The 12,567-nt window shown below is 48.1% G+C and overlaps 1 protein-coding gene and 1 long non-coding RNA gene across 2 annotated transcripts in view; both read left to right on the top strand.

Annotated features, from left to right (window-relative positions):
• The window catches only part of LOC147031023 (uncharacterized), a 215,243-nt gene that overhangs the window by 119,772 nt on the left and 82,904 nt on the right, over positions 1-12,567 (top strand). The gene's annotated exons all lie outside the window — the stretch shown is intronic.
• Positions 1-12,567, top strand: part of LOC147031026 (uncharacterized) — a 37,091-nt gene that overhangs the window by 23,878 nt on the left and 646 nt on the right. Inside the window, exons 4-5 of the mRNA XM_085875695.1 lie at positions 11,694-11,745; positions 11,890-12,237. Of these exons, the coding sequence (XP_085731821.1) occupies positions 11,694-11,745; positions 11,890-12,237 (400 nt within the window). The remainder of the gene's footprint in view (positions 1-11,693; positions 11,746-11,889; positions 12,238-12,567) is intronic.

The following is a 12,567-nucleotide window of genomic DNA, read 5'->3' as shown; positions in this document are numbered from 1 at the left end:
CGCAGCTGATGCTCACAGATTATGCAGGTAACAAATCTCCTTTAAGTCTCTCTCAGCAACCGCTCGTTGGACACAAAGTCCGACCAGCGATAGCCAAGGATTCTCCAAAGAGACCTGTTACCAAAGAAATTACATCTCCTTCTCAGATCCCTGGTCAGAGTCCAAGTCTCATATCCGTAGAGCAGGACTGGATGCACCAAGGAACTGAAGACTCGGACTTTCATCCTCCTGCACAGGTAACGACAGTGCCACACTGCATAATGGTGAATCTATGACTCCCAAGGCCCAATCCAGACATCTATTTATCTCGGGTTCACAGCCAGCAGAGACATGAATATCACTGCCAAGGTAAGTGAATCTCTCCACGAACTCAACATCCTCACCATAAACAGGTACAGACGTGATTGCAGCATCAAAGATGCCATTGAAAGACTGGATCTTAGTTTTGACCCAGGAAACCTGTAATCCCAGTGGCTTCAACTCCTCATTCAGTATCTCGAGGGCCCCCAAAAGGATATCCAGAGTCGCCAGAAAGATGACTGCATCATCTGTGAAATCAAGGTTGGAGAACTTGACATTCCCAAGTGATGCACCGCAGCTTGATCACTCCGACACCCTCCCCAGAATCCAGTCCATACAAGTGCTGAAAAGTGTGGGGACCAGCCAACACCCGACAAACTCCAATATGAACGGGAAGTAAGTCGGAGATGGTATCACCACATCTCACAGCAATCTCAGTACCAGAGTATAGTTCAGACATCAGATCGATCAGTTTTGGTGGCACCTCACGAAGACCAGGAATCCTCCAGAGGGCATCCCGATTCACTGAATCAAATGCTTTGCAGAGGTCAACATCGGCTAGAAGCAGCCACTGCCGAAACTCTTGTCTGCATTCTGTGAGGACCTGAAGAGTAAGGACACAGTCGGTCGTTGACCTCTTTGGTATAAAGCCTGACTGCTCTGGGTGCTGGTGCTCAAGCAGATGGTGCTGAACCTAATCAAGAATTATCCGAGCAAAGAACTTGCCCGGAACTGAGAGCAGCATCACCCCTCAGCAGTTGTTGCAGTCGTGGCGATCACCCTTCCCAATCCAGAGAGGGACAACAAGGCCCCTCTTCTCATCAGTTGGGATGATGCCTGTGTTCCAGGCAGAGCACAGACCTGCATGCAACAACATGAGCACAGCATTTCCAACAGCCTTGAGAAGTTCAGCATGGATGCCACAGATCCCAGGCACTTGATCCCATTTCAACAGGTTGGCAGCAGGATGTGTTTCCACAAATGAAGGTGATTCACAGTTGATTGGAGGGTCAGCAATAGAGATAGCAACACCCATGATATCCAACTCAATAGCTGGTGGGTCACGCTGGGACAGCAGCTCAAAGTAACCGGACCAGCGGGCCTTCACTTCAGCCTCCTCTCTGAAGAGCCCACCACCCTCAGCTCTAACTGAAGTACACCGAGGGAAGGGCTTGGAGGAACACAATGCACGAATTCCCTTGTAAGTAGGACAAGAATAATTCTTCCCCCTCAAAATTCCTCACACTTAGGCCTCCTTGTCTGCTTTCAGCGCACGTAAAGTTTTACGACGCAACTCCCTGAACAGCTCAGCTCTGCCATTAAGCCTGGCCCTTTGACTCTGGTCAATGGTATTCAGTGTCCCTTGAGAGACAAAATTTTTCTTTGCCCTTTGGTGAGTTCCAAGATATCCATTGGCAACATCATGGATGGTGGTCTCGAAGGCACCACCCACCATGATCTCGTCGCAATCCAGTCTCTGAACCTCAGAAAGTACTGCAATACCGATGTTCAAACGCTTGAGCTCAGATGATAACAGAGACAGGTGATCATCCTCTCTTCGGGACAGGACATTCTCGGCACCCACCTGAAGGGCCGCTTCAGCTTAACCCAAGGAAACCAACGTCTGACGGATGACAACTCAGCACCACCCTGACATACACGACCGCAATCCGAACCGGGAAGGTTTCCCCGTGTTTTTCCTCTTATCATCAAAGAGTGGGGGCTCCAAAATATTTTCCCCAATCCCATCATCCGTTGAGCTGCTCTGCGAAGGGCAGCTGCACAGGAGGTAGTCCCACGGAGTGGGCTTCCAGTTTTCTTTGCGATTTTCGTATGTTTTGTGGAATGAAGGATTTTACGGTGGCTGGAGTGCAAATCCTGCCACCAACCTCCAAAAAAAAGTAACCCAACTGCAGGAGGATGTCCACAGATTTTTTTTTTGTATAAATTGTCGAGGCTCGTGTGAGAGCTAACACACAACGCACAGCAAGGGCGCATGAGACAAGAAGGGCGGGAGTGGGAGGGACAAAACAGTGGGGAACAGGCACAATAGGAGATCTGTGGAAGGGAGAGGGATGGGACGGGGAACATGGGGAAGAGAAGATTGACATTACAGGGACTTTCAGGAAGGAAAGCAGGGGAATTGAAGGAAGTGGGCTTGGGTGGATTATCGGGGGAAGAAAAGATCAAGGATTTGGATGGGGGATGAGAAGAGGTGGTGGTGAACAGCTGCTTTGAAAGCCTGGAGGGAAGAATGGGAAAGAATAGAGTGAGGGAGTTTATTCCAAAGGTGAGAAAAGAGAGGAATTAAAGAGTGAAGGTGAGCAGTGATTCTTGATTTTGGTAGTTTTACCAGAAGGGGGTTGTTGGCGGACCTTGAGCGCCCTGTGGAAATGTGGTGGGGACAACTCACAGAGAGAACAGGGGGGCAAGGCTTGAGAGGAGACGGTAGAAGATAGAAAGACCACCGACCAACCTGCGGTGATTGAGTGAGAGGCCCAAAAACTCAGCCTCATTGCAGGAGATACCAGTGATCCTAAATGCCCTGGTTTTGACAGCGTGAAGCCGAGAAAGGTGGGAGGCAGGAGCACCAGCCCAGAGGGGAGAGCAGTACTCCATCAGGCTCGGACAAAAGCTTTGTCAGGGGTCAGGATGGCAGAGGAAGGACTTTGCACGATGGAGGATTCCCAGTCAGCGACTGGCTTTGGAGGCGAGGTTGGAAATGTGACTTTCCCAGGAAAGGTCATGGCAGATAGTGAGACCCAGAAGCTTGAAAGAAAAGACTTCTTCCAGAGGATTGTTGAGAAAGTGGATGGGGGGTTTTTCTAAACGGTCCTTTCGAAGAGACATAGTGAGAGTGTGAGATTTCTCTGGAGTGAAAGACATGTTCCACGTGTTGGACCAGTTTGTGATTTTATCCAGATCTGCAGTGAGCGAAGAAGCTGCTGCTTGCCGGTCTGAGGGATGACAGATGGTACGGCAGAGGGTGGAGTCATCAGCAAAGAGATATAGAGGATTTTCCAGAGAGTCGGAGAGATAATTGATGAAAACCAGAAAAAGAACAGGGCCCAGAACGCTACCTTGTGGAACTCCAGCCTGGACAGGAAGAGGGGATGAAAGAACTCCATTTAATACCACATGTTGACTGCGACAGGAGAGGAAGTCTGCGAGCCATGAGTGGAGATGGCCTTGGATACCATGGGAAGAGAGTTTGGTGAGTAGGGCAGGGTGCCAGCAGGGTGTCAAAAGCACGTGATGTGTCCAGGGATACGGCTCGGATTTCCTGTCTGGCATTGAGGACCTCCATCCATTGATGGGAGAGCAGAAGCAGCATATCCAGGGTCGAGTGACCTGGTCTGAAACCAAATTGATGATCGGAAATCAAGCCATTGGAGAAGAGGAAGGATTTCATATCTGAAGCGATGATGGATTCCATAACCTTGCTGATGATTGGGAGAAGGCTGATTGGTCTGTGTTTGCAGGGATCTGTTTTTGCACCTTTTTATGCAGGGCATTGATGTTTGCAGATTTCCAAGCAGATGGCAGATGACGTTGAGCAAATGAGAGGGTGAAGAGAACAGAGAGAGGGTGAGCAAGAGCAGAAGAGCAGGCTTTGAGGACACGTGGGCTGATGCCGTCTGGACCGGTTGCAGAATCTGAGTCGAGGTTTGAAAGCAAGCTCTCCACCTTGTTAGGAGAAAAGGACACAGAGTCCAGGGACAGTTGGGTGCGACTGGGTAAGGTGGGTAGAGAAAGAGATGGGTTGAGGAAACAAGATTTAGCTGCAAACACCGAGTTTAGGTATTCAGTTTTTTCACGTGTGGTCTCAGCAGTGCGGCCATTTGTGGGAGGGAGGGGATGGAGGGGGAACATACACCAGAAACAGATTTGATTAAACGCCACCAGGATTTTGAGGAGGGAGAGAGGTTTGAGAGTTCAGATTTGAGATGAGAAAGATGTTGTTTTCTGGCTCTCCTGAGGGTAGATACACACTTGTTCCGAGCTATGTGGAAGGAACTGAGATTGCCCTCAGTTGGGTTTGCTTTCCATGAGGCAAAGGCAAGTTGTTTCAGGATAACTGCCTCGCCACATGCTTCAGTAAACCAAGGGCGGGAGGAAGGGTAGGACAGCTGAAGACGAGAGGGGATAAATCTGTGCATGAGGGAGAGCAAGTTTCTTTGAAAGAATTCCCAGGATTAGTTGATGTTTGAGAAAGTAGTGATAGGAGACCAGTCTGTAAGTCTGATGGCTGCTTGGAGACCCTGCCAGTCGGCTTGAATGAAATGCCAGACTCCACGGTTGTGAGGTGGTTCTCTGATAACAGCCAGAGAGATGTCCACTTTGTCAGAATGTCAGAAGAACCGATTGGAGCGGAGAAGAGCAGCAGATATTGTCAGGGAAATTTGTCAAAATCCGATCCAGAAGAGATGGAGTACCATTGGTTGAGATCCGGGTCGGGAAGTTGACCGATAGAGTCAGTCCCAATGAGTCTCAGAAAGCTTTTGCTGAGGTGCCATGACAGGTGAGAGAGGTGTCCACACCGAGCCAACTGGCATGATGACAATTGAAGTCACCACATAAGAGGAAGAGAGAGTTTGGATGAGAAGATAGAAGATGGTCCATGTTTCCGGATAGTGAGTTGTAGATGGAGTCATCACTGTTAGGTGGACGGTACAGTACACATATAAACATGAGGTGGGATTGGAGGGGAAGCCATAGCCAGAGGTATTCCTGGGGGTGTTGGGGAGTGAGAGCAGTGCATGGAGAGTGAGGAATAGAGTCTTTGATGAAGAGAGCAACTCCTCCACCAGGACAAGGCTCAGGTCTGTCATACCGGAGGAGGGAGAAACCGGGGAGAGATACTTGGGAGTCAGACACGTCTTGGGAGAGGAAAGTTTCTGTTAGGCAGATTCTGTCTGGTTTGTCAATAGCAGCCTGTATGGAAAGATCTGAAAGGTTTGAGCGAAGGCCCCGGATATTTGAGGTCCACACTTTTAATGCAGTTTAATTTGAGGTCTACACTTTTAAAAGGTTGGGGAGGAGGCTTTGGGTGCAGGGGGTGGGGGGGAGGGGAGGGTATAACAAGGGACGAGGGGGGGAGGTAAGGAGGGTTGTTGAAAGAGTGTGGGGTTGCAGAATAGCTACGGGAGGGGGCCGAATGAGGAGGAGAAAAGGCTCTGTGGTGCTGGGGGAGAGGGGGACAAGAGAGGGGGAAGAAGGCAGTTGAGGATTTGAGGAAGTGGAGTGAATAGATGGAGGTGAGAGGGCAGTGGAGGGAGGCAGCTTGGTGGATGAGAGGGGGGAAACTTTGAGAAGGATGAGTGAGGGGGATGAAAGGTGGGAGAAAGGTGAGGGGGGAATTTTTGAGAGAGGTGAGAGGGAGGCTTAGAGGGAGAAGAGTGGGATGGTTGCTTTGAGAGTGAGCGGTGAGGGGGGTGAGTTGGCACTAAAGTTGGAAAAAAAGAATGATTGATGGAAAGCGAACATTCATATCAAACTTGGGTTCTTTAAGTTTTATGTCAGAGATGCAATTTAACACAATTCTTGATGGATGCAATAAAGGAGAATTCAGAGAATGGAGATAAAAAAGTCCTGTAACAGTTGGATTTTTTCGGCAAGGAATGAAGGAGAGGTCGAAATGAGAGCAGTCTGTTAAAATAGCAGAAGAGTAGTGCATTATGAAACAGTAAAGAATACCACATGTGTGAGAGAGGAAGATGAAGCATTATAGGATCGTTTTTGTTATTATTATTATTAATGTTTGAGAGAGTTTTCAACAGATTAGGTCATGGAAGTGTTGTTGAAAAAAATTGAGGAAGAAGAGGAGGAAGATAAGAGGAAGAAGAATGAAGCAGAATCAGGAGAAGGTTTGTGTATTGTTGTTGTTGTTGTTTTTTTTTGTTTGTTTTTTTGAGATAAGAAATCGAGATGAGTTGGGAGAATGGGGGACGTGAGGAAAGTGGGGAGGATAGAAATTGAAGGTCATGGGGAGAGAAAAAACCCCCCCCCAAAAAAACAAAAAAACGATCGAGCACCGAGGGGAACCGGTAGGCCTCAAGCCTTGGCCAAGTCCGAGGCTTCAAACACCCGGTAAGAACGTCGACAAAAAAAAACTCACAAAATATCACGATTTTTGAAACAAAACCGAACTAGGAACACACAGTAACATAGAGGTGAGAAAATAAACAGTCAAAACGGGACAGATAACGACCAGAAACTTAACTTTGAGAACATCAGCAGAGAGCCCCAAAGGAGACCTCTCGTCGCTCCAAACCCAGAACCGGAAGTGATAAATTTCAGTTGGGCACAATAAATGGAAGGCTTTTGGCTCACTCGGAGCTCTTCTGCCATCTGACAGGTTTTCTTTTTAATTCTGCTGGGTATTCATATCCAAACACCCTCCTCACCAGAAAACAAGCCTGGCGTTGGCTCAGCAGTTAGGGTGGTGGCTTGGGATCCTCGTGTTCTGCGTTTGAGCCCCGTTTTCCACTGAATTAACACAAGGGGCTTCACTCAGCCTGGCATCCTTCTGAGGTCTGCGAAATGAGCACCAGTGTACTGGTAATCGGGGCACTGCATCAGCGGCATCGCTGTGCCCCGAACCAATGATGCAACCAGCAGCCTAAAAGGCTTTACAGAAAGGGAACCAGACAAACCTGGTGGTGGAGTCAGTTTCGTTTCTGACAACCCGACCATGACACAGGTTTGTACAGGTTTACATGGTACCTGGAGCAAGCCACAGATCTAATCTGGCTTGACCTGACATTATTGTGTCCAGCACGAAAATCTGCACTCCCAAAAGAAACCCAGCAGCTCAGCCGAAGCCACATAGCCATGGTTGGGTTTCATGAGGGAGTGAAAACCTCTTGACCGGTAGTGTAAAGAGAGCGACAGGAAGAAGAGTGCGAGGGGAAACCGAATCAGATTCATTCACTAATTCTTGTTTACCTTTTACAATAATATTAATAACTAATATAAATTTTGAACACCGATTCTTAATTTGTGGATATAATTAATGGATGATGCTGTTCTTGTTAATCCCTTGGTATCCACTTCATGGTAACATCCAAACAACTTCTTTTCATCCCAGTCAAGAAACAGTAACAATGAAATTGTTAAACAATCGATTGTTCAAACTTTTAAATGAGAAATAGTTAATAAACTTCACTTTTGTGTAACTTGTGCAGGACACGGACAGTTATAGACGGTAACGTACAATCACATAGATGTACAAGGACATCAGGAACCAAGAGGGAAATGAAAACGGTACAAATGTGATTTCAACCCGGGATCCCATCATCAGCACTGGAGCTGGGTTTATGGATCAAAACGATCAAATAAACCGGATTATCACATTCATGATTCATTAGATTTACAAGAAAAGAAGCAATCAGAGATTGTAGACTTGTTTTGTGTGGTGTTTGTGTGGTGTTTGTGTGGTGTGCTTTTTGTGGTGTTTGTGTGCTGGTGTGGTGTGTTGCATTATTAATGAGATATAACTAGACCTGCCACTTTAAAACTTCTGGCAGTGATGACCAGGTACCAAGACGTCCCGATTTGATGCAACCCTGCTTTGATTGAGCTGTAAAGGTTCGACTGACCCTGACCCATGACGTTTATTACGATTCAGTTGAATTCAGAATGGGATTAAAATAAATTAAATTCAAATCAAATGGAATCCCAAATAGGTACAATCCTGCATTGGAGTCGTCAGAAGGAACCCAAAGAACCAAAAAGCAAAGATTTAGTCATTGGGAGGAACCTGGATAGGATTCATATTTCAGCTGCTACTCCTCTACTCCTCCACCCTCAAACCCATCCAGGCACAGCCGAGTGAGCCTTTTTCAAAAAAAAAAAAATACATATGTATGTATATATTAGACGACCCGTGAACCCGTTGGGAACCAGAATAGCACTAAGTTCCTTGACTTTGCAAGAAGTCATGGACTTTGGGTGGCTGGTTCATGGTTTCAGTGCCCACAAGCTCATTACTGGACTTGGTATTCCAACGCTGATGGGGTGGCAAAGGAGATTGACCATGTGCTCGTTGATGGATGCTGGATGATGATCCAAAACTGCAGGGTCTACTGGAGTGCTCAGTTCCTCAATACCGACCACAGGCTTGTTGTCGCAACTCTTAAGTTGCACCTTAAATCCAAGAGAATGGTACCATCCCAGCCAAGGCTGAATGTTGGCAAGCTCAAGGATGAGAGCGTAGCTGAGGAATTTGCAAACAAGTGGAGTGGAGATTTGGGGGATCTGGGTGCTTTGGGGTATCCTGAAGAGTTGTGGAGTGCCTTCAAGACCACCGTACTTGATGATGCCGGTGGATGTCTTGGAACTCAAAGTAGGGCGAAGAAGAATTTTGTTTCTCAAGGGACACTGAATACCATTGACCAGAGTCAAAGGGCCAGGCTAAATGGCAGAGTTGAGCTGTTCAGGTAGCTGAGGCGTAAAACTGTACGTGTGCTAAGGGTGGACAAGAAAGACGATGTGCGAGGAATCTGTGAGGAGGAAGAGCATCACCTGTGGTCAAGTGTTTCTTGTCCTGCTTACAGGGGAATTTGCACATTGCGGTCATCCAAACCCATCCCTCGGAGCACTGCAGTTTGAGCAGAGAGTGGTAGGCTCTTGACAGAGGAGTCCGAAGTGAAGGCCTGCTGGGCCGGTTACTTTGAGCAGCTGTACCAGGCTGATCCACCAGCTGTCGAGTTGGACACCAGGGGTGTTACAATCCCTGTTGCTGACCCTCCAATTAACTGTGGTCCACCTTCGCTTGTAGAAACACAGGCTGCGGTGAACCGGTTGAAATGGGGTAAAACTCCACGGATCTATGGCATCCATGCTGAATTTCTCAAGGCTGGTGGAAATGCTATACTCATGTCCTTGCATGCAGTTCTGTGCTCTGCCTGGAACACAGGCATCCTCCGAACTGACTGGAAGAGGAACCTTGTTGTCCCTCTCTGGAAAGGAAAGGGTGATCGCCAAGACTGCAACGACCAAGGGTTGACGCTGCTCTCAGTGCTGGGCAAGGTCTTTGCTCGGATAATTCTTGAGAGGGTTCGCCACTATCTCCTTGAGCACCAGCATCCAGAGCAGTCAGGCTTTACACCAACGAGGTCAACGATTTACCGTATCCTTGCTCTTCAGGTCCTCACCGAACGCAGACGAGAGTTTCGGCAGGGGCTGCTTGCAGCCTATGTTGATCTCTGTAAAGCGTTCGATTCAGTGAATCGTGATGCCCTCTGGAGGATTCTTGGTCTTCGTGAGGTGCCACCAAAACTGATTGATCTGATGTCTGAACTCGACTCTGGTACTGAGAGTGCTGTGAGATGTGGTGGTACCATCTCTGACTTATTTCCAGTTGTTACTGGAGTTCGTCAGGGGTGTGTACTGGCCCCCACACTTTTCAGCATTTGTATTGACTGGATTCCATGAAGATGTCGGAGAGATTAAGCTGCGGTGCATCGTTTGGGAATGTCAAGATGTCTGACCTCGATTTCGCAGATGATGCAGTCATCTTTGCGGAGACTTTAGATATCCTTTTGGAGGCCCTCAAGGTGCTGAACGAGGAGTCAGAGCAGCTGGGATTACAGGATTCCTGGGTCAAAACTAATATCCAGACTTTCGTTGACATCTTGGAAGCTTCTTTCCTGTCTGTGCATGTTTGTGGTGAGGATGTTGAGGTCATGGAGAGATTCCCTTACCTTGGCAGTGATATTCATGTCTTTGTTGGCTGTGATTCAGAAGTATATAGACGTCTGGGTCGGGCCTGGGGAGTCATGGATTCACTGGATCATGGGATGTGGCACTGCCGGTACCTGTGCGGGAGGACGAAAGTCCAAGTCTTCAGGTCTTTGATGCTTCCAGTCTTGCTCTATGGATGTGAGACTTGGACTCTGAGCAGGGATCTGAGACGGAGACGTAATTCCTTTGGTCCGAGATCTCTTCGGAGAATCCTTGGCTTTCGCTGGTCGGACTTTGTGTCCAATAAGAGGTTGCTGAGAGAGACTGAAATGAGATTTGTTACCTGCATAGTCCGTGAGTTTCAGCTTCAGCTGTATGGACATGTGGCTCATTTTCCTGATGCTTATCCTGCTCACAAGATTCTTTCAGTGAGGGAGTCTCATGAGTGGAGGAGGCCAACAGGCTGATCACGTGCCTCATGGTTGCAGCAAGTTGATCGGCATCTCAAGGGGATGGGCCTGGCATCTGCCTGGTGGATGGCCAGACGAGGCCCGTGGAAAGTGGATGCAGTGAAGCTCTGCTCTGGCGCAAGCTCCCATACCTAACCTGACCTCAGTATGGTTAATCTCTCTCTTTATGAGAGAACAGAGGGAGCCAGTCCAAAGAAGAGGATGTAAAAAGCAGAGGCCACTGACCCATCTATACTAATAAATGGCTGTGTGTGTGTGTGTGTGTGTGTGTGTGTGTGTGTGTGTGTGTGTGTGTGTGTGTGTGTGTGTGTGTGTGTGTGTGTGTGTGTGTGTGTGTGTGTGTGTGTGTGTGTGTGTGTGTGTGTGTTTATAAAGCATAACGTATCATTATCTTTGCTCTCCCTCGACCCCCTTTTACGCTCTCCTCCATTCCTCCCGCCCCCCCCATTCCTACCCCACCCTTCCTCGCTCTCCCCCTCTTCCTTGCTCTTGCCATTCCTTCCCCACCCTTCCTCGCTCCTCCTCCTCCTTGCTCCCCCTCCCTCTTCTCTCTCCCCACTCCCTCTCTCCTCTTTCTCGCTCTCAGCACATTCTTTCTCGCATCCACGTGTCCCAGAGTGTTTCATGATATGTGGTGAGGTGTCACCAGTCCCCCTTCCTTCCTCGTTCTCCACCTCTTCCTTGCTCTTGGCATTCCTACCCCACCCTTCCTTGCTCCCCTCTCGCTAACTCCTCACTCTCTCCCCCATCCTCCTCTCTCCCCCATCCTCCTCTCTCCCACCCCCCCAAGTATAGCGACACTTGGTAAGAGGCATCACTCCCTTTCTGAACTCCTACATTCCTCACCCCTTCTAGCTCCCCCACCATTCCTCCCTCCCCTCCCCTCTCTTACCCATTCCGTCTGCCTTCCCCCTCTCTCCCTCCTCTCTCTGCCCCTACTCCTCACCCTCACTTGCTCCACTCCCTCCCCTCTCTTTCCTGTCGCTGTCTTCCTCCCTAACCTCCTTCCCCTCTCTCCCTCCTCTTCTTCCCTCCCATGCCTCCTCTTCTCCCCCCGCCCTCCTCTTCCCCTCCGTGTTCTCGCTCCCTCCACCCCTTCCTCCTCCCCCTCTTTCTCTCCCCATTTAATATTTCCTTCAGCGAAGCAACAGGTTGTATTTCTTGGCAATTTAATAAATCTACCATCATGTCACCACACCTGGGTATTGTTAATCCATCTTCATTATTTAATTTCAGAATCCCAGGTCATGTGACTCTTCGTATGAGAGAGAACCGAAGAAACCACAAGGTGGGTTTTGTAGATTTTCATTCGGGGATTTGATGCCGTTTTTCAAAGCATTTTGGGAAAAGAAACATGGAATAAACAAAAGGTGATGTGGAGAGATGTTCTTGGTGGAAATAAAGATTGTAATTTCCTTGTTTCTCATTGAAGTTCCCATCCCTCTCATGGGAACTCCTCTCCTCTCATGTGAGATACAAAATCCCCCCAGAAACAAGTTCTCGTTGCTGTGGATGTTTCGAAGTACTGAAGGCCACAACCGGGTGATCGCAGTGGCCGGAACACGGACAGACATCCTTGCCTCGTGTCTGGGGAAAAGTAAACAGAGAAACCATGGAATGCTGGAACCTGGACAGGATTCCTGTCCTGAAAGCTCCCACTGCTTGCTGCCTCCCTCTGGTGTAACGAGGGATGATCTCGAGAGATACTGGTGCCTGATTGGTCCTGGAGAGGATGGAATGTGGAGAGAGCAGGTCCTCTCTGTGCTCTCATTCACACCTGGTAAGATCTAACTCGCTGACTATTACCATCCAGTTATATTATGCTCCATCATGGTTCTTCATTGTAAGAAACCATCTTTGTTCATAATTTCCCTGAAGATGGCAGCAGCTTCTCTCTCCCTCATCGTTTCGTTTTCCTGGTTAAAAATGAGAACTATTTTGAAAGTGAAGGAGATGTTTTTTTTCTTCTAAGATTTTTGATATCAGGTATAAATTGTTTATTTGGTAACAAGTTGAACAGGTTCTTGTGTTTTATTATTACCACATATTCACCAATTTGTGCAGTGTAACCTTGGTTGAGTTACCAAATCGTACATGATTGTTATCCTGA

This window comes from Eptatretus burgeri, chromosome 3 (genome assembly GCF_056783735.1).
Source record: "Eptatretus burgeri isolate ZD-2024b chromosome 3, Ebu_testis_v1, whole genome shotgun sequence".
In the NCBI taxonomy this organism is placed as follows: domain Eukaryota; kingdom Metazoa; phylum Chordata; class Myxini; order Myxiniformes; family Myxinidae; genus Eptatretus; species Eptatretus burgeri.
The sequence above is the reverse complement of the archived record's forward strand: the minus strand, read 5'-3'. Positions and strand labels throughout refer to the sequence as shown.